General features: G+C 43.0%; 2 protein-coding genes across 3 annotated transcripts in view; one reads left to right on the top strand and one right to left on the bottom strand.

Annotated features, from left to right (window-relative positions):
* The window catches only part of spock1 (SPARC (osteonectin), cwcv and kazal like domains proteoglycan 1), an 88,697-nt gene extending 76,509 nt beyond the window's left edge, over positions 1-12,188 (top strand). For both annotated transcript variants that reach the window (XM_054597642.1, XM_054597643.1), the window contains exons 8-12: positions 7,457-7,576; positions 7,856-8,077; positions 8,555-8,617; positions 9,343-9,480; positions 10,786-12,188. In XM_054597642.1, the coding sequence (XP_054453617.1) occupies positions 7,457-7,576; positions 7,856-8,077; positions 8,555-8,617; positions 9,343-9,480; positions 10,786-10,982 (740 nt within the window). In that variant the 3' untranslated portion in view covers positions 10,983-12,188. The remainder of the gene's footprint in view (positions 1-7,456; positions 7,577-7,855; positions 8,078-8,554; positions 8,618-9,342; positions 9,481-10,785) is intronic.
* Positions 12,189-15,847: 3,659 nt separating this feature from the next.
* On the bottom strand, positions 15,848-25,937 carry bicc2 (bicaudal C homolog 2). Its single transcript, XM_054598103.1, has 19 exons — positions 25,661-25,937; positions 24,348-24,394; positions 23,912-23,981; positions 23,690-23,769; positions 23,243-23,404; positions 23,068-23,121; positions 22,597-22,812; positions 22,237-22,488; positions 21,909-22,040; positions 21,425-21,614; positions 20,933-21,066; positions 20,642-20,847; positions 19,923-20,028; positions 19,380-19,419; positions 17,634-17,797; positions 16,651-16,867; positions 16,383-16,570; positions 16,070-16,169; positions 15,848-15,978 (listed from the first exon to the last, which is right to left on the bottom strand). The coding sequence occupies exons 1-19, from the start codon at positions 25,935-25,937 to the stop codon at positions 15,848-15,850; spliced, it is 2,766 nt and encodes a 921-aa protein (XP_054454078.1).
* Between the last annotated feature and the right edge of the window lie 1,892 nt (positions 25,938-27,829).

Here is a 27,829-nt window from a genome sequence, read left to right as displayed (position 1 = left end):
CTCTCTTCTGCCTCCACACTTCCTATCCTCTCCTAACACTTGCCAATTGCTTTAGGGGGGTTTTACCAGAGTGCTGACTAGTGTGAGGAACGCCTGTGGAGCATTTTTTTGGATGTCCTCTTGAGACTCTCCTCACTAAAAAAAAAAAAAAAAAAAAGCTGCAGTTGTCATTTGTTCAAGCACTTAAAACAAACAATGTTTACGGTTTCCTCACAAGCTTCCTCGTGTGGCCAGGATGTTGTTATGGTGATGAAAAACCACTTAGGGAGGATGTCATGTGGGCAGTTGGGCATTCACTTTTGGCACCAGACTACTGTTCCCTTCTCCTACCAACAGTCAGTGTCTTTAATCATGGCATGTTCACATCATATAATTCAGACTGTAATGAGGACCAGCCAAGAAGGAAAATGGTTCCTACTGTCAACAAACCAACAATAAAATGTCTGTAAAGCCACCATTGCTGCTAGCACTGTTACATCTAAACAGATGAATCCAATATTAACACCAATGCAGCCAACTCCTCTGATATAAAAGGAGCTGTACACTGTTTTATCTAGTTTCACTTGTTAGTAAAAATTCTCCCAATAATAGATATGTAACACAGCAAAAGTAATTAATTTATGCTGTTTATCTGGTGTGACTACAGTGTTATAAATGGAATTAACCTTGGAATAATGCATGAACAATCCCTAACCGTAATAACTGGGGATTTTCCCATTGTTACAAAATTGCATGAATGCAGCATTGACCAAATAGTTTAAGATGCATAAAATAATACAAACCTGAAAGGCACTTAACAACCTTTGTTCAACTGCACAGGTGTTTTCACCCATTTCGCCTAATCGTACCGCTTCTGTGTCTTGACTAACAACTCCCACATGAGCATATCACTGTAGGTAAAGCACAGGTGTAAGTAATAAAATTAATGATGGCTGACATCTTTTCTACTCAAAGTCAAATTATCGGCTGTGGAAAAGAAAGCCTGTTCCCTTCATAGCAGAAGTCTAAATAGCCATTGCAGGGCAAATTTGTGTTTTGGTTTGATGACTTTCTGTTGTTGGTCCTATCCATTTCCTTATCAGCACCAACTTTCATACCAACCTAAATGAAAACTTTTATGAAAATCTAACCAATATCCAAGTTCTAACAGCAAATGATTGAAAAGACAAGAACTTTGTTAAAATTTGTTCATTTTACAAAAAAATCCGAAGGTTAAACTCAAACTGGTTCTATTTGTGGCTCTCTCTTTGTACCCGTCTCACTTCTATCTCTACCTGTCTCCCCGTCCGTGCTCACAGTGTATTACAGATCATTATCTAGGATAACCTTAACTCACTGCCAGTCAGATTGTTCTGGAGAGCTGATAGCTTGAGGCAAAGAAAATCAAACATACCCTTGTATCTTTTTAATAAATCTGACCTTCTATATTTCTCCTATCTCCTATCTGACTGTCTCAGTTCATTTATATCTCCTTCTGTTACCTTGTTAAAAAGTGTCACCTCGCTCGACCGCCTCCCGTCTCTCTTCTCTCCCTTTCCACCTGCCTTTCATCTTGATCTAATCAGACCATGTTTCTGATGTCTCAAGGTGATCACCACGCATTTTTACTCTGTCTGGATTTAGTCCCTCTCCTTTTCTTTTATATGACAAACTTATTTAATCAGTTATAAATGATAAAGGAGACCCATGTGGGGATACAGAGCCTGACTACTCCTGATGGTTGGAGTTAAATATCAGGAAGTCTGGAGGACGCATTTATCTCCTGACTTAAACCAGGCTGGAGGGATTGTCACCATATGTAATATGGCAATGTTGCACTCAATCACCTCCTAATAACAGTCACAAGCACAACATCTGGTGATGGAGCTAGACTCTCGCATATTTGTACCAAACTAAAAGGGATCAACGAGGATGCATCTCCAATAACAAGATGTCCACAATTTGTTAATTACACTGACAGTTTGGAAAAACCTAATGATAATAAACTATTGATTGGTATTTCGCTGGGTATGGCACATTTTTTGGTATTAATAAAAATATCGCATAAATCAGTGTATGCTGCAGCGTTTCAGGTTTTTCATAGTAAAATGTAAAACTAGTGACTTGATTGTAGAGAATTACATGCAATAGAACTGTTGAATGTAATGTAAATGTATATAGCTGCAGCTTTTCATGATAAGGAATCATCATCATCATCAATAATGAATCATCTCGGAGTCCTTACCCAGTCAAATCAGAACACACAGACATCATACTTATATTTTCACTCTGACTCGCCTTAAGGATATCAAGGATGTTATAGCTGATGTCCAACACAAAGAAACATCTTTAGATCCATTATAGAAAAGATACGCTCCTTATAAATTCAGAACTTGTCTGAGAATCTGAAGGGCTTTTTTTCTTTATCAAAATAGTCCAGTGCTATACATTGAAGTGAGCCGAACCAACTTATTTCCAAATGTTTTTGTATCCTGAACAAGACAACTTGACAACAGTCAACATCTTGTGCTTTGTACATGGCTGCTGGCCTCCACACTTTGGCATCAGTATGAGGATGTTATGCTTCCTGCATTATATCCCAGAACTTGCCATTGAATGGTGTCTGGCAACAATTACATTTCCTCCTTAACATTTTAACTTAAGACAATTAATATTATACAAATGTGATTTGTAGGAGACAAAGATGTTGTGTGATTCGGAAGGACAGATTCTGATGCATCTCAGTGAGTAGTGTTTTGGTTTATTATGGTTCATACTGTCCAAATCGATCCCAAACATGCAAACGGGTAGGGTTTCATCATATTTAGACAAGTTTCTTAATGTGCCTTATTTTGCCAGAAAGGTAGAGGAGAACTTGTTTCTAAATTATATCATACATGCTGGCTTGCAGCTGAGATTTACTTTTCTGCATACAGCTGGTAGTTTATGTGTGCGTCAGTCTGTGAAAAACTGATGGCTTGTGGGTTTTCCTGGCTGCCAGTTTCTACTGATCTAAGTTTGCAGACATGAAAGACAGCAGAAGTGAGAGGAAAAGAGGGAGGAAGGAAGACGAACAAGAAGGTAATTCCCAGCCATGATTCAGTGTTTGATATTTGACCTGCAGCTCTGATCGATTTTGCTTCTTGTCCTGTGTGAAAGCAGCCGGTGTGTCTGGCTGACTGCTACCACTTCATCCTTTGGAAAAGTTCACTGTAGAAACAAACTTTGATGGATTGGAAGTGGAGCAGATGACACCAGCTCTGGCAACTTTAGCCCCGTGTCTCTGTCTCTGTCTCTGTGCATGTGAGCATGTCCACTTAAGGATACACCTGTTTTCAAATTATTATTCTGAAATGGCAACTTCATAGGCAAAGGCTTCTAGCTGTTCTCACTGGTACAGATTTTATATCACTATCTGTTGTAGCTTGTGTTACATTTAACAGTTGTATTTCCTTCTAAACACATATTAATCACCATGTCATTTTACAACAAAGAAAGCAAAGAGAACTGTCAGAGAACAGTCAAGCACAACCATGTTTTTCTTTATTCCTATCCTGTTAATCAACTCATGACCCATAAGATTTATCTTGTGACTCCTTGCAGGAATACCCACCCCCAGTCTGGGAACACTGATTTAGCATACAGTATTTGAAAAGAAGATTTGGACAGTCAACAACACTAGCATGGCTGAAGACTCTTAGTCTTGTTAAAATGTCCGTATACCATAGGCATACATCTAATACCTGTTTCCTTTGGCCTGAACAGCCTGTCTATAGCCGCCTGAACAACATGGACAAAGTGACCTAAATAACATGATTGTCAATCTAAAACCTTGGCTCCAGTCAGGGAATTAATCATTTTTTCTTTAAGTCAAACTTTGAGTGTTGTGCTGTGCTGTGATTCTGAGACACTTGATTGGGTTTCCTACTGACAGCAGCAACATCACTTGTTGAGTCCCACATCAAATCCAGTTCTGCCATAACTGTAATCTTTGTAACCGCCTGTGGATGGGCTTTGATGCTGGTTGTGCGTCTGACATCTTTAAGCCTGCCTGACCCTGCAGTGGCTCGGAAAGAGAGAGCGAGAGAGAGAGGGAGAGGGAGAGAGAGAGATGGTTAACAGGCCATTTTATCTCTGTATGTTGTGTCCTCCAGTGTGTGAATGTTTTCAGCTCTGAGAGAGAGAGATTAGAGGGGCCCATCGGGACTCATTGTTGGGTGTAGTGCATAGTCCAAGATACTTGAGAGGAAAAGAGAGAAGTGGAGACGAAAGTGGAAAAAGTGGAGAAAAGGGGCAGAGGGACAGAGGGAGCAGTTATCAAAGAGAAAAACAGAAACTTTAGACTCTAAAGGGGGAGTGTGAGGGGAGAGATGGGAAATTAAGCACTCAAAACCGTTTAGGTGAAAGAAAGAAACAGAAGAGCAAGGCATTTTCTAAGTGGTCCTCTAAGTTTAAGAGGAACCGAGTTAGGTACAGCCAGGTGTGATAAGTGGCTTCTATTGAATCTCAGACAATTGACAGAGATAAAGGAGAGAGAGGGATTGGGAAATTAGAGTGAATGAAATTGAGTGGGAGCAGAAAGGAAAACTTGGTGAGGGGATGAGGAACGGTCAAATAAATGAATGATAAAGCTGGAGCAATATGCTACAGACTCCACTTCTGCCAGAGGAAGAATTCTAATTAGGAGAGGAAGATGGATAACGTTGTTGTTGCTGTTGGTATTTCGGCTCTCTCTTTCTCTGCTCCAGACCATGGAAATGAAGAGCACTCTGAAATGTTATCCGTCTGGTCTTGAAGGGATATGACACACAAAAGCACACACACACACACACACACACACACACACACACACACACACACACACACACACACACACACACACACACACACACACACACACACACACACACACCTTGGTATTCCAGAGGTAATGTCACACGGATAGCCAGCCAGATAGATGTCATTGGTCCCCTCCTTAGCTCCAGTCTGTTTCCTGGGGCCTCCTCTGTTTTATAGCAGCTGCAATAATGACACAATCCCAAACTATTATTTTAAAATTTGTGTGTGTGTGTGTGGGTCTCTGTGTATGCCCTGCTAGGGTGCAGAACATGGTTTGGCAACAGAATGAGGAGTGTGACTCAACAGAAACAGAAACATCTCTCTCTTGCCTGTCAACCTTCTGTGTGTGTACGTGTGTCTAGGTACGTTTGTGTGTGTGTGTGTGTGTGTGTGTGTGTGTGTGTGTGTGTGTGTGTGTGTGTGTGTGTGTGTGTGTGTGTGTGTGTGTGTGTGTGTGTGTGTGTGTGTGTGTGTGTGTGTGTGTGTGTGACATGCTCACATGTGTGACTTGAATGCACCTTCAGAAGACTTTATCCACTGAAAGCAAAGTGTGATCCTCACAGACAGTGACCGATCAGCTCTCTTCTCTCTATGGAAGTAAATATCTGTGTGTAACTGTGAGTGTGAGTGTGTGTGTGTGTGTGTGTGTGTGTGTGTGTGTGTGTGTGTGTGTGTGTGTGTGTGTGTGTGTGTGTGTGTGTGTGTGAGAGAGAGCGAGAGAGAGAGAGGGGATTCAGTGTATTTGCATGAGAGTCACAGTGGGAAGTTATCCTCAAGATCAAATAATTTTGATATGTAATTGGACATGACTCTTTGGACATTCAAAACCTTTGCATGTTCAGTTGCTGATTTGAAGGGGGGGGGGGGGGGGTTAAAGCAGATGCCGTCTCCCTTGTTAGCCAAATGACCATAACTCACCCCCTTAGAATCCATGGCTCCAACCTTGATTCTGAAATATCAGAAGCTTCCAACGGTGCAGCTGTGCCGGCGGAGCTGATCGCGGCCACTCTTGTGAATGCTTATGATTCCTCCAGACGCACCGCAGCGCCTTTCAGAAGCGTCTCTCGCTGTGCTGTGTGTTGATAAAACCACGGCGCTGTCCTTGGTGCTGAAGTAGCAGACGGATTTTGCAACTTTTTCTCTGAACTACATAACACATTAAAAACTTTTCCAGTTTTAATGTGTTATGTATCTGTACATATATGTGTTAGGTGATGCATTGTTCCTCAAATAAGTTATTTATCATAAAATAATATAATATATATATATATATATATACAGCTTTAATTTGAAGGAGTACTTTGATTGTAAGGAACAGAACATTTATTTGGAACAAGTCTACTGAAGTTTTAAAACACCACACTGAGGCCTATCATACTATGCATATGTGCATATGTATAAAGCTTGTGTGGGCCCGTGGGACGCCGAGGGATTCTATGCCCCCCTAGCCACGGGAATGCTACCAACCTCCCTCTGCATTTAAAATCAGGCAGGATGAAGCTGGAGCGTTTTGCATTGGAAGGCTCAGCATGAAGTGGATAATGACTTGTGTCCTTCAGGCACATTTATCAAGCTCTCAAAAGAAACAGAATCATAAAAAATATATATATGTCAATCAAATTCAGGAGAGAAAGAGAAAGGAAGACAGAGATTGACAGACAGAGCCGCAGATGGAGACAGGCGGAGGCAGAGGTCTGCTTGGAATGCAGAGAGACCCTGTCAGTCCCACAGAGCTGAAGGAACGAGGGATTTGTTAAGCAGACAGAGGCTGGCTTATATTTTATTCTGGGTATCATTAAAAATATTGTTGTCAGTGTTTGTGCTCTCTTTGGGCAGTAGTATGGAGAGCAGCCTCGACTTTCATGACATTGTTGGATCAGCTTTCTTTTTTGTTGCGCAGAGGATTGTGATCACACATAAAAACACAAAGACTGGCTAGCTGAGTGGTTACAGCTCATGCCATATAACCCGACATCCCGGATTTGATTGCAGCCTTGCACGCCATACCCCTCCTCTTCCCCTAACTCTACACAGGAAAATAAATTCAATAAGATAAAATCATCATAATACATTTTTTATATAATAGAAACAAAAAAAAGACAGATTATTCTCTGCCCTGGGTAAAATCAAGTGGCCTCTCACTGCAAAATGACATTTGGCATTTGCCCCTTGGTTGTGACTGTGTGTGACCGTGAGTGGGTATTTCCCCACTTGGATGAAAATCATTCATCTGAACAAGAACACTCAATGGTAAACTGATAAAGATGACAGCAGAAGAGGAAATTTCATTGTTGGGTTCCTATGGTAACTGTCAAGAGATAGCAGCTCCACTGTGGATATCACTCCACTATGTTTACTCAACGAGAAGAGCCAGATAAGGAAAGGAAAAGAAAGGACACAGAGAGGAAAAGCACACAGCAGAAATTAAATTAAAGTTTGATAAGGACCAAAAAAAATGAATTGTTTTATTTTCTCTGATGACAGCTGCAGATTGACAACTTCCCCGATCCTCATTATTCTGTGTGTGTGTGTGTGTGTGTGTGTGTGTGTGTGTGTGTGTGTGTGTGTGTGTGTGTGTGTGTGTGTGTGTGTGTGTGTGTGTGTCTGTGTGTGTCTGTGTCTGTGCGTGTGTGTGTAGCCTGCACTGACACAGAGCTCCACAGTCTAGCTGCAAGACTAAAGGATTGGTTTGGAGTTCTCCACCTCGACGCCAACAGAGACCTCAAATCCTCTGACAGTTTTGACTCCACCACTGGACGTAAGTACATCAAACACACAAATGTGTGTGTGTGCAGCCCTTTCCTGTTGAACAGCCACGCTTTTCAGTCCTTATGGGAGCAGCTGTTGACAGCAACCCTGCTCTGTTCTCTGTAATGTCAACATGTCTGAACATGTCAGCTCTGACACCGCATGCTCTCAGATACACTCAGATCTCAGTGTGATACTTGAAAAAGATACAGATGTAAGTGACCTGGACATGTTCTACAGTTTAAAAAATGTTCAACTTCAAAAATTCCATTATCTGTTTCTCCTCCAGACTTTGACACTAGCATCTTGCCCATCTGTAAGGACTCACTGGGCTGGATGTTCAACAAGCTCGACATGAACTTCGACCTCCTGCTGGATCAATCAGAGCTGAGTGCCATTTACCTGGACAAGTATGAGCTGTGCATGAAGCCCCTCTTCAACTCCTGCGACTCCTTCAAGGATGGCAAGCTGTCGAACAACGAGTGGTGCTACTGCTTTCAGAAATCTGAGGGTGAGGAGGGGGAGAGGGTTGAATAATAAAAGAATGATTGCTAGAAACTGACATGTAAATAAGAAGGACAAAGGCAAAAATAAGTTGTAAGCAGCAAAACAATTTGAGACTAATGCACAAGAGAAATATAATTGATTGAAATTAAATAATAATGTAACAAGAAAACCAATATAATATATAGTTAGTACAATTACTGGTACAAGTTGTTTGTAAAAATGTGCATTTTGTACTTAGAGTGTGGTCCTTTAAGCGGATGATGGATTCAGGGGGACACAGAATAAATTCAGGCAGTGACTGAAAATCAGTAGTCAATGTGAGGACACAGGCAATTTAGGAGAATTCACAGAGGAATGAAAGGGTGACCAATATAAAAAATCAATAATATGCTAGAGTAGAAAGGGCCGTTTCAGTTAAATAATGCTGGTAAAAAAAACAAGCTCTAACAATTAAACTGTTGTGAATGCTCCCTGGTTGTAGGACTGCCCTGCCAAGCTGAGAAGAGCCGGATCCAGAACCAGAGTCGAAGGAAGAGCCTCATAGGTCAGTCTGGATGATTGACAGCTGTCAGTCACTAACTCCTACATGACACCTTTAATGCAAACAAACGGACACATTTATGGGATCCCTTTTTAAATAGTTTCAAGTCGAGAAAAAAAATCTGTTGCATTAAACACACGGTACACACACACACACACACACACACACACACACACACACACTGTAAAGCACATCTTAACATTTTGTACACATGTCCTCTATCGCCTCCGGGCAGATCGTTCAATGTTCCAGCTCACAACAAAACAGCTTGAAAAATTAGCTTGGGCTGGGTCAAATGAAGGTAACAGAACTAAGGGTGTGTGTGTGTGTGTGTGTGTGTGTGTGTGTGTGTGTGTGTGTGTGTGTGTGTGTGTGTGTGTGTGTGTGTGTGTGTGTGTGTGTGTGTGTGTGTGTGTGTGTGTGTGTGTGTGTGTGTATGCGTGTTATTGAAAATGACTGCTTCCCCCTAAGCAGGATGTATGGTTGTTGTCCTGCAACCTTCACAGCAGTAATTGATTGTTGATCTCCCTCTGTGAATGCACAACAACTTTGGTCACACCTACACCACATGCTACCTCTGCTGAGGAGGGATCAGTGTACCCTCCTCAGTATTTCTGACAGTTTAATGTTCTTCACCCTCTCCCCACCTTTTCATATGGCTGTTTCTTTCTTTCACTAACCTTTTCCCCTCCTTCCCTCCTTTCTTTTTTTTTTCTTTCCATCCTAAGGCTTTTATATTCCCCGTTGTACTGAGGAGGGCTACTTCAAATCAACCCAGTGTCACGGCAGCACCGGCCAGTGTTGGTGTGTGGACAAATATGGCAATGAGATCGCTGGCTCCAGAAAACAAGGCAACCCTAACTGCGGTAAGACCATATCACACACACACACACACACACATACACACAGGGCACACAGACACAGACACACACCCACATGTTCACTTAAAGGTACAAGGGTTTTGGTTGTGTTGTGTTTGCCCTTATTGGCTCCCATTTGTCTAGCTGCCTTTCAGAGCTAATGCTTTGATCCAGGTGGACTGCTGTATATCTGTCTTTTATCTCGATTCGAAATCTGCTGCTGCTACAAGAGAGACTGCAATGCTTCTCTTTAAAACATGACGTACCACTGAAACACTTACCACCATTTCAACTTTGTTCTTTTTCTTTGCTCAGTATTTCTCCCTGTCTCTCTTTATCTTTACCGGTACCTAGTCATCAGTGATCATTTAGGAAAAAGATAACATTAGGCACGCCTCTGGAGCCTGTTTGGCTGCGGTACCATCAGTCATATTCTGATTTGATCTTCCTCTGATATTCTGCTCATGTAGCCTTGATAAAAAGGCAGCCTCTTGCAAGACGGAAAATCTGTCACACTTCTCAGCAGTTAGTAGTGTCAAAAGACTGGTTATATACGTGAATTTGTGGCAGTGAGTAATTTTGCATCTTTTAGAGGAGAATAAAAGCTTAAACTGCTGGCTGATGTTGGCATCCAACATTATGCATTTAGACAAAGAATATATATAATTAAGTGCTTTGATATGTCAAAGTCATAGTTAACAAGCAAGTGGGGGAGATGCAAAGAGAATGGTCAAAAAGCCAATAGAAACACTTTGCTGCAAATCAATGGCCGAGGGATTCCATTGTTGGAAAAAAAGAACAATAATTAGCCAGAAAGGATCCAGGCAGATATACTGATTACCAATCAAACAGCCAGCTCACAGTCACAGATTACGGCTCACTCCAATGCCAGTCTAGTCCAAAGCCAGTAATTGCAGCTTCCAATATTGATGAGGTGTCTTTCCGGCGCCACACACACACACACACTGACAGCCGCAGTCCTTTGTCTCCGGTCTAACGAGCTCATCTAACTCTGGCTGAGTGGCCTCAGGCTGGAGCAGCCTGGATTTCTCTAGGTTCGGCCTTGCATAGAACAAACAGGTAGCAATGCAGCAGCTCTTTGCTTGATAGTCTAAACACAAGTGCATCAAACTGATTTTAACACTGTAAGTGCCACTCAACCAGAATGTAACACCAGTGCCAAAAAGCATTTTGGCATTTCTTAAAAAACTCAATGGTTGTGCAAAGGGTGACCGTGAGCGCCTGGTCCCACACTACTCTCTATGTGCTTCTAACCTGTAAGTTTATCTGTGTTTGTGAATCTCCCTAAAGATGAGGACCAGGAGACATCGGGGGATTTTGGCAGCGGCGGTGCCGTCATTCTCCTGGACGACCAGGAGGAAGAGCCATCACAGAGCGGGCGGAGCCGGCAGAAGAAAAGACGGGGTCGGATTCACCCCAGAGGTGCCATCTGGGATGATGAGGACGAGGAAGACGATAAGGATGATGAGATTGGCTATATTTGGTAGCTCCGCTCCATTTTATTCTGCCATCAGCCGACCAGGAAACTCCGCAAACTCAGCACAGATCTGAAGCCATTCAAATGTCTCCTCCTCCAGTTACTTTGGCAGCAGTCCGTCTTTTGGCTCCTGAACTTGCTCTTGTGATCTCTGTCCCTTATCCATATCTCTCTCTTCAGTGAACCTCATCTGACCTCTTCATTTTCAAGCGTTTCACTTTCAGATGGAAAAAAGAGAACCTATTAGATTTCATCAACCACTGTCAAGACCCTGTCCGATTTCTGCTCAAGCTGTCCACTTTCTGCCTCTGCCTTCCCCAAAAAACCTGCAATCTTTAACCTCTTCTAACATGGATCCCTTCTCTATTTTCTCTATTACTCCCTCTATATCCTTCTTTCTCCTAATCTGTCCCTCTTTCTTCTATCTCTGTACGTCCATGCCAGAGCCTCTGGTCAGTCTGTGAGCCCAGATACATTAGCTGATGTACTGGATGTAAATATGTTTCCTCCAGGAAGGCCAGATTGTGGATTAAACCCTCCCTGTACTTCCATCAGCGGTTTCATTCTCATGTTCTGTGTTCCAGCGTCGGGTTCCTCCCAGTGTTCAAAGATGTTCCCATAACACGTTCCCAGGCTCTGAGATACTCCCTCTCACTCTGTTATTTCATGGAGGATTGTAAATTATTTAATCGTTGATCTTGAATGTCCCAGAAAGTCCAGGAAGCAATGAGATAAATGATGTATTGTCGTTGTTGTTGCATGTTTCTCATCGTGTTTCTGTAAAAGAGAGATTTACCTGGCCAGGTCTAGCTCTATGCATCTCAAACAGAAAGTGATGCCTATTTGGCTGCTACAATACTTTGTTGCTATGTTGATGCTATGTCTAGTGTCTTTTTGGTTCTTCTCCCAATCTCAGGAGGTAGGAAGTGGCATTGCGTAGAAAAAGCGAACTACGAGGCCAACAGTCCAAATCTGCGGCGTTTGGGCCAGCTGTTCTTTTACTAATTGGACAGTAGGGCTTCTGAGGCTGTTTGGCTGCGAATAGACACTAGAGGAAGAAGCTGCTCCTGAGCTGGGAGGAAACATGAAGTCGGGTGAGCAGAGAAGAGGCTCTGTTCAGCCTCCCAAACACTGGATATGTTCGTGATTTAAAATTGAAATCCTCACCATGTCAACTAAGTGAACTTTTATTTGTAACTTTGAACATTTAAGTAAAGTGGCACTTTGGGTGTCTTTTGAACCTTGCAGGTGTGTGTCCATGTCTCTCTTGTTCTCCTGATGTTCCATTGTCAGCACAAGCCTCACGTTTCATCTTATTTCACCAAATCATGATGAAATAAAAACACATCTCTTTCCTCACCGTGAAACCACACATTTATATGAGTTTTCTCGTGCTTTTTTAGTTTTATTTTCTCTAAAGCTCGGGTTTCTCTGCAGTAGAACAATCAAAGCCCTCCATCATTTCTGACCTTTTCCAACCTTGAGAAAGCAGCCTCCCCTGTTAGAAGCAGACATAAATGGTTGCAGCAAAAAATACTGGTATCACTTGCCTTTGAGAGAGGAGAATCACAAAGCCAGCAGTGCCCAAAAGAACATAAAAGCTTAATGAGTGTTTTTGTAATATTACTGGCTAATGGAACAGATGACCCCACTGGCCTGAAACAGCCCGCTCAGCACTTTGAAAACACATTGTAACAACAATCAGACGCTAACAGGACGACCAAATCTTCTTGCTTGAAACAGCCTATTCAGCAGTTCCCAACACTCTGTCAGGTACAATAGACAATGGGCTTAACTATGTGCATTAAATTATGCCAGAAGCTGTGGAGGGTGTATAATCATCCCGTTCCTTGGCTTGTGCAGCGTCCTCTTCTGTCTTCAGGCTAAATGACAAAAGCTATGAAGAAAATGTCTCATTAGTTCATCTTTTTTCGCACGCACTATTCCTCACCTTGCATGAATTATGGGCCCAGTTAATCCTTTCACTGAAGCTGTGTCTGGGAGAGTTTGCAGAATGTTGCAGGTGTCCTCCCTTTTTCCTATATTTTTTGTAATATGAATTAAGTAGGAACACAGCCTATAACACCTTGAAGGAAACGTTGGCCAGTTTTGGAAATACGTCCATCTTCCCTATTGAGTTAGATGTGAAGATTGATACCCTTCTCACGTTTGTTCAGTAAATATGAAGCCACCACCAGCGACCGGCTAACAAAGATGGGAAAACAGTAACAAAATCAGCCTACAAGAACCACAGAAGCCTACTACTTAGCATGTTATAATTCCTTTACATTGCTCTCTCCCCATGTTTCTAGCTAAGTTGGCCTGTAGATTCTTACTTTTTGTATCTGTAGCATATCAATAACTCTTGCAGACACCAGCTCAGTGAAAGTAAGGACGGGAAGTTGCACCCATAATTCACAAAAGGTGAATTAATGGTGCAACGTGGTTAGGAACAAGCTGGATATATTCAAATAATCAAGATTCGAAAGAGTCACATTTAGATTTTAGTTTATTTTTCTTTCTAACTTGTAACTTCAGCCACCACTAGACACATCTGGCACACACCAGCGCTCACTTACAACCCTTGCTGTCTTCACACACACACACACACACACACACTCTCGTTCTCACTAATTATTGTTTCTATTTCCCTCCTCTCTCCCACTCACTCTCCTGGAGTGAGTTCCATCTCCATCTCAGTGAGTGAGCTGCGTGGTTGTGTTTTAGCCTCGGGGCACTTTGTTCCTCTTTTTCATTTCTCTATTGCTGCTTTTTTATTATCCACAGATGGCTTGGTGGATCCTCCCATTGGCTCCTCGTCACCATGGAGACCAGTGATTGGCTACGATGAGGGGGGGAGTTTAATCAATTGGTGGACCTTTTTGGGACAAAATGGAGCAGCTTGATGAAATATGCCATTTAATGTGAGATATTGTTGTTTGGTCATTGCTCCACTATGCTAGTCGCTGTCTGCCTGTCGTTTGGTACCATACAGTTGGTTTTCAGGTCTTTTGGGCTAAAAACAACTGAGTGCTGAAACCTTTGGTGAGGAGAGCGGTGAGATTCAAGCAAAACAGATCCGTTACTGGCCATGAAACCAAAACAATAAACTGATAGATAATGAAACCCTGTTATGCTGTGGGGAACTGCAGAGTCTGGAAATTATAGGCTTTAGGTTTTGTATTTAAATCCATTATTAATATAAAAATCTTGATTAGAGCAGTTTTAAAATTTGTATCATCACTCTCTCAAACCCATCTCCAATGATATAAAACTTTAACTTATACTGCATCTTGTTAATATTGATAAGTTACAACCACTTAAATAAAAAATACCAGGGAGCAAATGAAGGCTGCTCACAGTTTCCTTTCTGCGTGTCTACATATAACGCTGCTATGTGCCAAAATTGCCACTTTAGCAGGTGGAAAGTCCAAGTGGCTCTCCTCAGGGTCAAGAGTGCTGCTGATCCTTCCAGGTAGTTTTCTTTCTCGCTGTGTGATCAAGGACCGATTTAGAACCGCAACCACAAGGGAGTGCAATTAACTACCTGACAGAAAGGAAATCCAGCAGTGCTTCAGGGCCCGAGGACCAGATTTTAGGATCACTGGTCTAAAGCCTGTCTATGTAATTGGCAGAGACATTGTAATAAGTAGGGATCATCTCTCCCTAATCTGTCACAGCCCACCACTTCCACTCGTACTCTCTTTCATGCTCAGCTGCTCACCAGCCAGCTTGGTGAACAAATCAGACCCCCTCACGACCCCCCTGTGGAGGTTTCTTGGATCATACGGTTCGATGTAGTAGCCAACGCTATTCCAAATTTGCTAATTTAGAGAGATATCATTCCGGTCTGGTTAATACTCTGCCAGTGTTGTCCCTCTGATAGCACTAAATTGCTGGGTGTAGCCCTCCGCTAAAAAAATTAAACAGGAAACAACTCATAAGCCGTTCCAGTGCCTTCGCTCCTGTCAACAGTGATAAATTAAATTGGAACTTTTAGGTGAACAGTCAGGCGAGACCAAACCACATTAAAAGGTGTCACATTACCCTCACACCGATAAATGCATTTACCTATTTGGCTTTCTAATTCCCCCCCCATCTGATTGTTGCTGCTCCACCTTGTCCATCAGGAGCTCTAATGCAGTTACCACTGTGTGTGCTCCTGAAACAAGTCCATTATTTTCATGCATCTCAAATGTGACTTGAATTTATAAGCGCAGTGTGTGACACCAGTGCCCTCTGTTGGTCTGATACTGGCTTTGAGTAGAGGACCAGTTCACACTGCAGAGGGGATCCCCGGTGGGTTAGCGGTTTAAGTCACCGACTGGCCCTGCTTTGAGTCTGGCCATGGACCTTTCTTGAATCTTCATTCACAATTTTTCTTACTCTCTCCTTTCATCTCCAGTCAACTCTCCGATAAAAGAATAAAAGGCCCCCAAAAAATACAGTCTAGATAGATAACCCAAACATTTTATTTATCGTCACTAGCATAGTACAATGTCATTTATTTTTGTAAATATGTATTTACAATTACATGGATGTAGTGGTTATCATGAATTTAAACACGTGGTCAGAGTTATAGTTTGCATGAGAAAAACACTTCATGATGATGAAAGACAATACCAAGGATCAACATGGTCCTTTGTGTTTCATACAGTTTGTTTCTTGGTGGAAGGGAAGACCTCCTTGTCTTGGTTTTGTTTTAAAAGCTTTGGGGTTTGGCTGTAGATTAAAGGCACTGGACTCAAATAATGTATGCTGCTCTTCAGGCAACTCAATGCTTATCTATGTTTTTTTTTGTTTTTTTTAAATAGACGTGGCGCTAAATAGCTCCACGTCGGTCAGGTGGAGCTCAGAGCTGCTGGGTGTCTCATCTCACCAGCCATTACTCTGAGCCGCAACTTCTAGATCCATGATTCGCGGTAGCCGGCCGCTAGCACCACCCTCCAAGTAGCCAGGCTTCACTGCAGGTGTATCTGACAGCCTCCTCTTGCTCCTGTTCAGGTCTGGATAGGAAGATAAACAACTAAAACGTTATCAGGAGAGGAGGCGAGCGCCACCTACCGCCTTAACAGGTGGAGGACATCAGATTCTCACCTGAGATTGCCAATAACATCTTGCGCCTGGCTCCAAAGGTGGAGATGCCCACTTCCTTCAGATCCTCATCAGACAGAGTGAGGAATGTCTGGTAGTCAATCTGGATGAGAACAGATAGCAGCTGCATCATAATGCTCATTCATGATTTGTAATGCTTTTGTCTGTTTGTGTATATCTGCTCGCAGAAAGTTCTCTCACACAGCGTGTCGCATGTGTAAGTGATGATGACATTTTGTTTTCACCCCCAAAAAGAACTTGTTCTTTTTAAGTTTGCTCAGAGACGGATTTATTGCAAGCCTCTACATCAGTTTACCTCTTGTTGTTCAAACACGTCAATGTATTTGATTAGGCCAAGTTGGCTGAGCAGCTCAGGCAGGTGGCTGAGCAGCTCAGGCAGGTCGTCTATCATTTGAGGGGAGGGGCTCCGCTGACTGCAGGTTGACGCCCTCCTCGATGAGCACACGCCTTCAAAGTAGCTGCTGCTGCCCGGGAAGCTCTCGGCTAGACATCAAAGGTCAAAGTTCAGAGGTAAATTTGAAAGGTGACACACTCTGATTCCTCAAGCTTAAAAAAATACTCACAGGGTTTGTCATTCCTGCTTCTATTCATTGAGGATGCAAATGCGGGGAAGGAGGAGGTGGAAGAGGTAAAAGTATTCGGGGGTGAGGAGGGGGAGGAGGAGGAAGAGGAGGAGGAGGAGGATGAGACAGGAAGGGATGAATATGTGGATCCACGTCTGTCCCTCCAGTTGTCGCAGTCGCTTGCATTACACACCTTTGCCATCTGAGCAGCCCATGACTAGAAGGAGACAGACATTAAATATTAACAATTTCTTCTTTCATCTGCAAACATTTCACAGCAGCACCTTGTACTTCTGTCACTGTGCCCTTCTTTCATCTCTCCTCTCTTTGTCAGGGCTCGAGGTCAAACAGTTACGAGTCATCATATGTTCTCAAGTGTGAGGGCGTTTTAGTGGAGTTTAGACATCAATAGATCCAAAGATTTAATGAGAAAGCTCATTTGCCCTGCTGGCTGACCTGTGGTAGTAACACTCTCACTGGAAATGATCAATGCAATGGGCATAGCAGATGCTTCCTCCCAGCTGGCTGGGTGTAAGAAGAAAATGATTGGAGGAATACCTCTTGCTCGTATTAACCTAAGTGAGTCTGCGTCTCCCTCACAGGATACAGAGCAGTCACAGAGACTTTTACAGAGCCAGGGAGAAGGGATGAAACAGCTCAGGTAAACAGGCTGCTGAGGAGTGGCTGTGTTGACTGATGATATCTGATCCCAGGTAAGTGAGCGTACAAATCGGCAGTGCTTACCACACAGTGAAGCTAAGTGCTTTAAACTGTTAGAGAGCATTACCATTCAATCAGAATGTGTAAGTGGGTGCTTGTTTAACAGCACTGCAACGAAAAACTGCATTTGCATCCCAAAAGTTCAGCAAAAGTCAGGCCTCCTAGCTAAAATTAACAAGTAAAATGAGTCATTCTAGGTTGGAAGTCCATTATATTTAAGTTTGTTATAGCTGACATTATGTTAGCGTGATGCTCATTTGTACCTGTTGCTGGCTTTGGCTGATGCTCATGTAGGGTTTGAAGCTGCGTCGGCTGATGTTGCGGAGCTCCTTGATGGCCTCGGCTGGCATAGACTTGGAGAAGCCGAGGCCACTCCAGGTGTCAGTGGGCGTCTGGACCTCTGTGACCACAGGCGTTCTCTGCATGGCTGAGATAACATACAAACAGAATCAAAAAATCGCACCCTTTGTCTGCTGTTTGGTGCTGGACAGGTAGCCCACAGTGGGTTTTTCTAAAAGCAGCTGTTTTGCTAAAAGCAGCTTCCTGTCGTGCCTGGAAACAACATTGATTAGGAAGTTACATTAAACCAAAACAACAAGCTGAAAGACGCTAAAATGCTCCGTGTTAAAGGAAACGGTAGAGTCAGGTGATAATTCTGTGTGGGTTTGACACTACGACTGTCACACACATTACATATACTCTATTGATCCAATTTTAATTACAAGCTGCACTGAGTAAAAACAATTGAATTCACACTGATTTTTTTTTTAAAGCACACGACAATGCATACTCTTTAGCCTCAGTCAGTCCATCATGAAAATGCATTGCAGGTTTTCGACGTCTCCTCTGAATTGAACGAGCTGATTTCAGGTGTTAAATAATTAATCACGAACACTGCTTCTCCCTGCCAGCATGTGGCATACTAAATACAAATCAAATGGCTGAGACAGATACACAGAGACAGATACACCCTCTCAAATGACAAACAAGTGACCCTGGGCCTCTTTTGGCAGCAGAACAGGACGAGACATGTGAATGTGTGATAAAAAAAAACTAAAACTACAACAGCACTCCAAAGAGTGCGATTTCAATAGGATTATAACTAGTGGGTTGTCACTTGTGTGGTATTTGTGTGTTTATGTGAGTATATGTCCCATTCATAAACTGGCATATGGGTGTCCTAATGACTGAGAGGCAGATGGCCCATTCAAACTGCTAATTCATAATCCCATAAAGCAACACTGAGGGAATTTAGTACCATTTGGCTACAGATCTCCCCAGTATATCTCATTCTGCATGATGGATGAGGAACTGTTTACAGTGCGTGTGCGTGCATGTGTGCTTATTTGGGCACACACACAGCTTTGTCTGCATGCATGTGTGTGTTGTCTGCATTGTGTTTCTGCCCACGGGTGAATACAGTGGGAGTGCTGGTGCGATTCTATTATAATTTTGGCACAGTGCAGCCCATAAACAGGCCCCCTTCATCAGTTGTCTTGGCAGTGAACAGCACTGAAACTGGCCCCCTCTATCACAAGCCTGCCTTTGCTTGTGAAATGAATGTGTTGCCTCCATAACATACTTGAATAAACTAAATAAGCCACTTCATCTTGGATAATCATATAATATTAAATCATGTTTGTCAACAATATCACCAAAACTTGTGCACTTGTACAACAAACTAAATAATTCATTTGATTTAGTGTTGTTTGAGGAGCTAAGTTTAAGTACTTTTCCAATCTGTGCTGTGTTCAGCTCCAAAAACAACAGCTTGGCTGTATATAGGTGGCTGTGTGACAAGCAAAACAACAATATACAGTAGACATGTTGGTCCAAATTCTCCTGCAAAATGTGTTTTAATATATATATCTGCAGAATACAGCAACTAGATCAATAAAGAAAATAAATGTTTGCTTAGCAGTGACATGATTGTCGCTGCAGCAGCCTGTGTAGAGCTCTTGAAACCACAGAAGGACAGGAAGAAATATTAAACATTTAGGAGCACTAACCTCTGGTTGCCATCAGTTTCTTCCTCTCATAGTCATAATCCTAGAAAGCACAAACAAGAAATAGAGAGGGTAAATAATGCATGAAATTGAATTCTTTTTTTTCTTTGGTTGCTGAGCACAGGCAGGGGGAACCTAACACTTCCTGCTGCTGTGGCAGTAAACTTGTTAATCCTCCACTCAGAAACCTTTCAGAGTGAGCGATGAAAAATAAGAAGGGAAGCAAGGAAACCCGAAAATCAATTCTCAAAATCAAATTGCACTCGGGTCAGGGTTGTCCAAATCAATAGGTCACATAAGAAAAATAATTTCCTGCTGTTTTCAATCTATCTTTTCATCTACAGTTTGATGTAAAGAAGTTTGAGGTGCTACATCTTGTCTACTCTGTCTCTCTCACAAAAACATTATAACACCTTCAGTGTCATCAGTTTCTAGGGGTTCATAAAGACTTGATTTTCTTTAGTTGTATACAAATAAGGTTGTCCATAGATGGAGTGCATCAATTTTATGAGGAAACAGAGATCACGGATTCCTGTTTTTCCTCACCTCAGCCGTGGATGAGTCAGCGCGAACATCCTGAGCCATCGCCAAATCTCTCCTCAGGCTGTTCCTTCGCTCACTCCTCACTCCCTCGTTCTCTGTGTTCAGCAATCTGGCACATTCAGGAAACAAAACCCCACATGGATATGGACACACACACACACACACACAGTCGGAAAGACAAGGTTAGGTTAACTGTGATAGTTATGTCCAACATTCATTTCCCGAGAGCAACAGCAGCAAAACTACAGGAGGGTTTGAAAGACAGAGTTTTGATGCTTTATTATTATGGATTATATTAAGGGAGAGCTGCTCCATGAAAACTGCACTGCAAAGTTTTTTTTATCCGGGAACCACAAAAGGACAGTGATAGACAAAAAGGGAAAATATAGTTGTGTGTGTGTGTGTGTGTGTGTGTGTGTGTGTGTGTGTGTGTGTGTGTGTGTGTGTGTGTGTGTGTGTGTGTGTGTGTGTGTGTGTGTGTGTGTGTGTGTTTGTTTGTGTATTAACCACGCTAAAGTCAAAAACATGTACAGTGAATACCCATGTTCCATCTGGAGACAAAACCTTGGTCACCTTAAGGTCAACAATTAGGCTATGACTTGGTTTTACTTTGAATTACACTGTTAACAGTTAGTTCAATTATTCATCAGAGCATTAATGTAAGCCTACACAATAACCTAACAAGTGATGAAACAGGTGTTTATTTTCTATCTAATGCTCACCTGTATGTCAGCGCCTGCCCTGTTGAATGGCGTCTGCCGTGGTTGAAAACCTTGGGTATTTCAGGACTCTGCAGACTCCCCCTCCGCCCCATCAGTCCCACCCTGTAGATGCTGCTGACTGCATCAGACACCTCAGATGATGACATCACCACAACCTTAGAGCTCTCATCCTCTGATTGGCCACACTGGTCCTCATTTTCTAGGATCTGTAGGAGAATTTGATGCTTAGTGTTGATTTCTTTTGCGGTTTATTTATCAGGATGGATTTATTTTGTAACTACAGTGTCAAACCTTCTCCAGCGGCCGGCTGTCTGTTCCCTTCAGTCCTGTCCTCCCCTCATCAGCGTGATGGGTGAGACCTGGTGGAGGTGAGGGGCGGAGCTTAATACCAGTCAGCAGCTCTGGAGTGATCGCTGGCGCGGAGCCTGATCAAAGAAAGTGGACATGACAGTGAGTGAAGATCTTATTAGTTTGTACTACTGAGTTAAGAAGGGAAACATATCAAAACAGACACAAGTTTCCATCCATTTCATCATATTTTGAATGTGCACATAAAACACAGTCTGAATATAAATGTAAAAAATGGGGTTAAACACTTAATAGGTTAAACAAATAGCTGATATAGAAAAGTTGATGTATTGATAAATAGAGACTGCACAAAAAAGTTAAGCGTACAGATTTTGCCATATATGATTATGTTGCATTTCTAGTGGCTTTTCAAATTGCCATGACATTTGGGTGCAAACACACCAACAAAGATATATATGACATGTGCATGCTCACCCTGCTCGGAGAGACGAAGTTGCTGCAGCAACATGTTGAGCCAATAGCTGGCCAGCCCGCTGTCGGCAAGCTTGGGGTCAGGGGTCATCTCCGTTACCTTGGCAGTCTCACAAGAATCCAACCCGAGTAGCAGACGGCGGGCCTCATAAAGACAGGAGATGTTCCTTTCCAGACCTTTCACCACCACTGACTGATAAATATACACAGTGGTACATCAGTATTCAACACACCACAGTATACAACACTACAGGGGAGAGTAGTTTTGCATTCAAAATCAAAGTGAACATTCTAGAAATATTTCATAGACATGTCTTATTTAATCCAGTGCGAGTGAAATAAGCAATTGCAAGCTGTATAGTGTAGTCCTGTTTGAAAGTGAATTAAAAAAGATGAGACTGGTAGGCATCCAAAACAAAATTACAATTTAATTAAAGACAGGGGCGATGTAATTCTAACAAGGACAAAGCACTGATAAAAGCTGTACCTTGCTGGTCTGTTTCACTTTGGGCTTGACACTAATGAAGACTCCCAGGTTTTGCATCATCTGAGCCAGTTTACAAGTATCTGCCTCCCCGTCTTCGCGCATGTCAAACATCAAACACACAGGCAGACAGTCCTAGATGTCAGTCCAAACAAAGACACATACACACAGAGAATGTCAAACAACAAGAGATTAAGAAAACACGAATACAAGGAAGAAAAATACATTCTGACACATGCCAGCAAACAAAAACGAACAAATGTGCTTGCTACGTCACATGATTGTTCTTTATTTAATTCCGTGCAAACAAAACAAATCATCGCCCCTGTACCATGAGCTGCTGCCGAGCCAGGCACACTCCGTCTGGGCTGCCCTGGATGAGCAGTGACGGAGGGCTCTGAGGAGCACTGAGGTCTGGTAGGATGATCTGGGTCTGGGTCTGGTGCATGACGCTCAGGAAGTGAGCTCCGTTCTGCCCCAACAGGAAGAGATGCTGCTGGGAGGTGACATCCATCTGGCTGCTCACTATGCCGCTTGTGACCTCTGACCCCAGCAACAGGTCCATCAGGATGCAGGTTGCCTTCTGCAAGGTGATGATACGTATATATATTATGCCATCATTTAGACCTTATTCTAATGTGCATGAACTGCGAAGTGGATTACATTTGACTCTTAAATGTTTGACACTAACCTTGACAGCAGCTGCGTTGCCCTGCAGGCCCCAGACGGTGCAGCAGCTTTCATAGAAGTTGGGTTGTGCCTGAGGATGAGGTGGCACGGCCCTGAAGCTCACACTGACCCCCAACGTCTGCACGACCTGCTGGATGAGTGGGGAGCCTGCATCTGGCAGAGCCTGGGGCACAAGGCTGACTGGGAGGTCAAAGGTCAAGGACAATGGCTGCAGGTCCTAGGGAAAGAAAGATTGAATGGAAAACAAGGGTAAGAGTGTGACGGAGAGGAGATAGAGAGCGGAGGGGGAAAATAAAGAGATGTGGGACCGACAGTGGCTTTTTGACAAATATACCTGTCTTCTTTGTGCCAGCCGTTCTATTAATCATTTTATTGATTGCTGGGACTTGACAGGAGTGAAGAAATTGCGTTTTGAGACAAATAAAAATCGATCACGGGCAGTCTCTGCTCAGACTGTACATTGACCACTCACTCTTATCCTCCTCCGGGCTTCCTCCACTCCATCTATGGGTCCAGCGATGGAGACCTGGTAGAAGTTGATAAGCAAATGAATATTGTATTTCATTTGCTTCATGTGTCTTGTCAAAGCAGCAGTCAGTGGCTCATTAAAATGCTGCTCTAGTGTCTCATGCATTACAGATTGTTACCTGGTTGCTTTTTTCTCCCGTACCGTTGTGACGGTTGGAGTCGGGGAAATGGATGTGACACGATGTGACCTCCATCACCTTTTTGATGTTTCCACCACCTTTACCAATGACGTGGGAGTGCTCTGTGTAGGCCACGTCCATCTTTAAAGTCACCTTGTTGACCTGCATTTTAACAAATACCATGTCATTTTTGCAGATTACTTTCAAATACTTGGTCGCCTTAAGATGTCATTGTCCTGTCATTGGTGCAAATTCATCATGAAAAAGATCCTGCCATTATGCACACAGTCGCTTCAAAGTATCTTCCTCCTACAACTTAAACTTTATGACTAACAGATTTTCCAAATAACTTCTTATAGCAAAGTAGAAACCATGTAAAAAGCACGTCATCATATACGTTATTGACTTGACTGTTCAGACAAATAATCATGCACCACAGCCCCTCACCCTGGTTTCCAGCACTTCTAATATCTTCTTTTTGGCTTCCAAAACATTGGCTCTCTTCCCTTCAACCTTCACATGTGGATCTAGGTGGATGAAGGAGTTCAGTTAAGGTGCTATACATTTAAATGAGTTACAGTATATGGGCAATGGTAAACCAATCCATGGGAACATAGAAATATCTACGACAGGAAGGAAACAAAACACAGAGCACTGATATGGTGTCACCTTTCTTTGACTTGGCTCCAATCTTCAGCTTGGACGGCCATCTCACCTGAGTGTCAGTTTCTCTCATCACCTGTGGAAGCACAAACAATGGGAGAGGGTGAGAAAATAAAGAAGCTCTCATTGTATGCCACAAATCGCCACACATATCGGAATACATACACATAAACCCATCCCGAATCACAGCAGATCTCTTCCACATAAGAATACAAAGCCTCATTTGCACTTCAAAGACTGTAATTATCACCTCCATAAAACCAGTAATTACTGGATGCAGAGTATGGAACTAATGTTAACATGATGATGCTCCAACTGATTTCGAAGCTACATTTAACCTGCAATCTGTGTGCACTAATGATTGTCTTTGGCCTTCACTGAGGAAAGCTAGAATTATTATTTTTTTGTTATGAATAAAAAGCTTGTGTGGACTCCTACTTACTCTCTCAAAAAACTCCTCTCCTGTCTCACCATCTCCATGCTTTGGAGCTGAAAGACACACAGCAAGCAAACATTGAAAACAAGAGCAGACAGATAAAGAGCACACATTTCAGAATTCCTGCAGTGTGCTTTTTTACGTTGTGTTGGTCAGCAGCACAAAGTTCCTCTGTTTACAGCACAAGTGTTCAACATCAAGCATGTGCGCAAAGTCAACATTTAAATGTTGACCCGTCTGAGTTTTGCCAAGCGACTGAAACAAGAGGCTGCCGGGAACATAAACAATTTTAAAAGGCCATCGCTCCACGGTGACATTTACAGCGTAGGGGAGGGGGGGGGCGGGAACGCCCTCGACCCCCCCTCATCACTAGGGGTTACGCTGGCCAGAGCTGAGGAATGGGAAGAGAACAGTGCGGGCTGGATAGAGAAGGTGGTGGTTGTGGGGGAAACCACAAATTAGCCTAGAGACAGCTAATCACATCAATGGCATTTGCTGACGTAAAGACCTCCCACTTGACCAAAAAATGAAAAAAACAACTGCAAGAACAAGAAGGAATGTGTAAAAAAATAAAATAGAGAACTCCTCAGCATGAAGTCTCAAGTGCAGTCTGGCAGGTTCACCTGACGGGATGAGATACAACATTTACTGGCTGACTGACGAGCATTAAAACAGCCCACAGTTATCTGAGCTGAACTCGCTCCAGCTTTCCCATCAACAGTCTGCGTGAGGACAAACAGTCAAACGTCAGCCTCTATCTGCAGCGGTAGCACACACAGAAAGAGTTTCCACAGTAACACAGGGGAGGCATTTGTCATAAACCTGCCAAGCAGCGATAACTAACGGAGGCTGCTACCTCTGCTTCCCAGACACCAATGATAGTAGCAAAAAAAAAGAAAAAAATCTGAATGCATAAGCCATTGCTGGTCATAAATCATGGTGATACTGCAACAGGAGTTTAGTGGATGGCAGTTAAACCGATGGTGACAACAAGGACGCAGACGGCTGGAGGCCCATGACAGACACACAGGGTCAGGTAGATAACGGAGGCTGGGAGGAAGGTTACACAGGGACAGGGATCTGCCTCCCCATCTTAACGCGTGTCAAACATCAGACACACAGGCAGACAGGCCACACAAATACACATAAACAGCACAGAATGTAAGTGTCATAAAATAACTTCTAAAAAAAACATTTAATGTGGAAAAAAAAGCTGATAGGGAAGAGTGTGAAGATGAAGGTGATAACAGTGGCAGTGGAAAGATACGGAGACTATGTGCATGGTATTGACAGTATTATGAACATCTCAGCTCTCTCACCATACAACATGTTCTCCAGCTTCTTCCTGTCGATCCTGAACCTCTCCTCCACCAACTCCGGGTCCAGACTCTGCCCTTTTGCATTTTCCTGCCCTTGAACAGAGATTCCGCCAACTTCCTCCTCTTCCTCATCCTCTTTTTCCTCTCTGTCCCGTCGGGCCTCGCTGGGCTCAGGCTTCACTGCTGAGCCGGGTTCTACGCTAGTTTCCAAGTCAGGCTGCTGGGGTGCTATGGTAGCCGGGACCGGAGAGCTCTCCTCGGTGATGGTGGTGGCCATAGCAGGACTGAGCCTTCGTCAGTGTTTGTGTGTGTGTGTGTGTGTGTGTGTGTGTGTGTGTGTGTGTGTGAGGATGTGTGGATGTGTGTGACCAAGGAGACCAGCAGGGAGAGAAAAAAAAAAAGGGGGAGAGAGGGGCAAGAAACACCCCCTGTGTCTTTTCTTTAAATCCCCCGCCCCTTCACTTATTTTAGTACACAAATCTCACCCTTTCTCTCTCTCTTCAAGCTGTTCCAGGCTTGAAGGATTTGCCGCTATGGCCTTGCAGTGTACAGATGTATGAGGAGAGTCACGACTTTACTATAACACGAACCAGGTCTCCTCTATTTGAGGGGCTCCAGACAGACAAACAAACTAAATCTACAACTTCAGCTGAGGCTCAGTATGCTCTGAGCAAATCCTCTGTAATCCTCAATTCAATGTCTGCAGATTATGTGGATAGATGGTCAAGGCCTATGATAAGACAAGATACACATTTCACACACACACACACACACACACACACACACACACACACACACACACACACACACACACACACACACACACATATCCTGAAAAAGATCCTCACACCGGCACACACAGCTAACATAATAAAAGGGTCATCCAGTCGGGTTCCACCGCACGTCTGACCATGTCTGCCCTCCCTCCCCTTCTTCTAAATGAGAAGTACGAGATTCCAGAGGTCGGGGTGAGGGGAGTGGAGGGGTGTATCGCAGCAGTTGTGGTGGTGTTTGTGTGAAAGGGGAGCTTGCACCAATTCTTGGGATAAGATAATACTATATTACAAGTGGAAGTACTGCATTCAATACCTAGTAAGATAACTCAGCAAAATGGCCTTTTTATGTCAAAAGTACTTCTTCTGCATACAAATCTGCTGTGTGTGCTAAACTCTGATGCACCTGTCACATATTCACATTTTTTCTTAAATGTTCTGTACTTTTTAAAGTTGCCTTCAATAAAAAGTATTTAATATCAGTTTAAGTACCTCTAAATTGTACTTAAGAAAAGTAATTGATTAAATGTTACAACAGCTGCCAAAAACAAGCAGGCAGCCAGAAAGTTGTAAACTCCAGTGGCAGGGGAAATATGGTTTAAAAGTTACAAAAAAAGAGCAAATGGGATTTCAAAAATTGCTTAGCACTTAATAAGACCCCTTCTTGCTTTAAATTTCCCGAACTCAAGAACTCGAGCACAGACTGAGACATGGATAAACACAAACTGTTCAATTAGTCAGGTCTGGGGGACTCTGTTTCCAGCTCTACTCGGTGTTTTCCATATTGCCCAGACAAATTTGGCCTCAGGCGAATCAGCAAATATCATTTGGCAGTGCAGAGAGAGATCTTGCTAACATTACAAACTACTGCAGGCAAGACTTATTTGCACGAGGAAGATGGTATGTGAAAGACTTGATGACTGTGTCACCATGGAAACTGGTTTAATCTGACTAATCAACTGCAGATCTCCTCCCTCCAGCCCCCCGTTTAGCCCCTACTGACCAGAAGAGTGTGTGTTTCCAGTAAGAGTCGGGGCGTGCGTCACTGTTTGATCTATGGGCCGAGTAAAGAAAAGCCAAAGTGTCCTGCAGGGTAACAGATGAGCTGTGGCCGTTTTACTAAATCGACCCCTGAGCCCATGAGTGAATCCTTTATTCATCTAGATATATAGATATATAGATAGATAGATAGATAGATAGATAGATAGATACACGTTGCTTAATTTTAAAACTGTCCCATATCTATGCAGTCTCTACCTCTAGAATATACACTTCAGCCTTTATTTAAAACACGTGTTGTGGTGAGACTGTCTCTTTGGTGAGCTACTCACTATTTTCTCATCATGCTACATAGAAAATTGTATTTTGAGCTCAAAACTTCACTGGGTCCTGATAG

This window comes from Anoplopoma fimbria, chromosome 4 (genome assembly GCF_027596085.1).
Source record: "Anoplopoma fimbria isolate UVic2021 breed Golden Eagle Sablefish chromosome 4, Afim_UVic_2022, whole genome shotgun sequence".
Lineage (NCBI taxonomy): Eukaryota > Metazoa > Chordata > Actinopteri > Perciformes > Anoplopomatidae > Anoplopoma > Anoplopoma fimbria.
The sequence above is the reverse complement of the archived record's forward strand: the minus strand, read 5'-3'. Positions and strand labels throughout refer to the sequence as shown.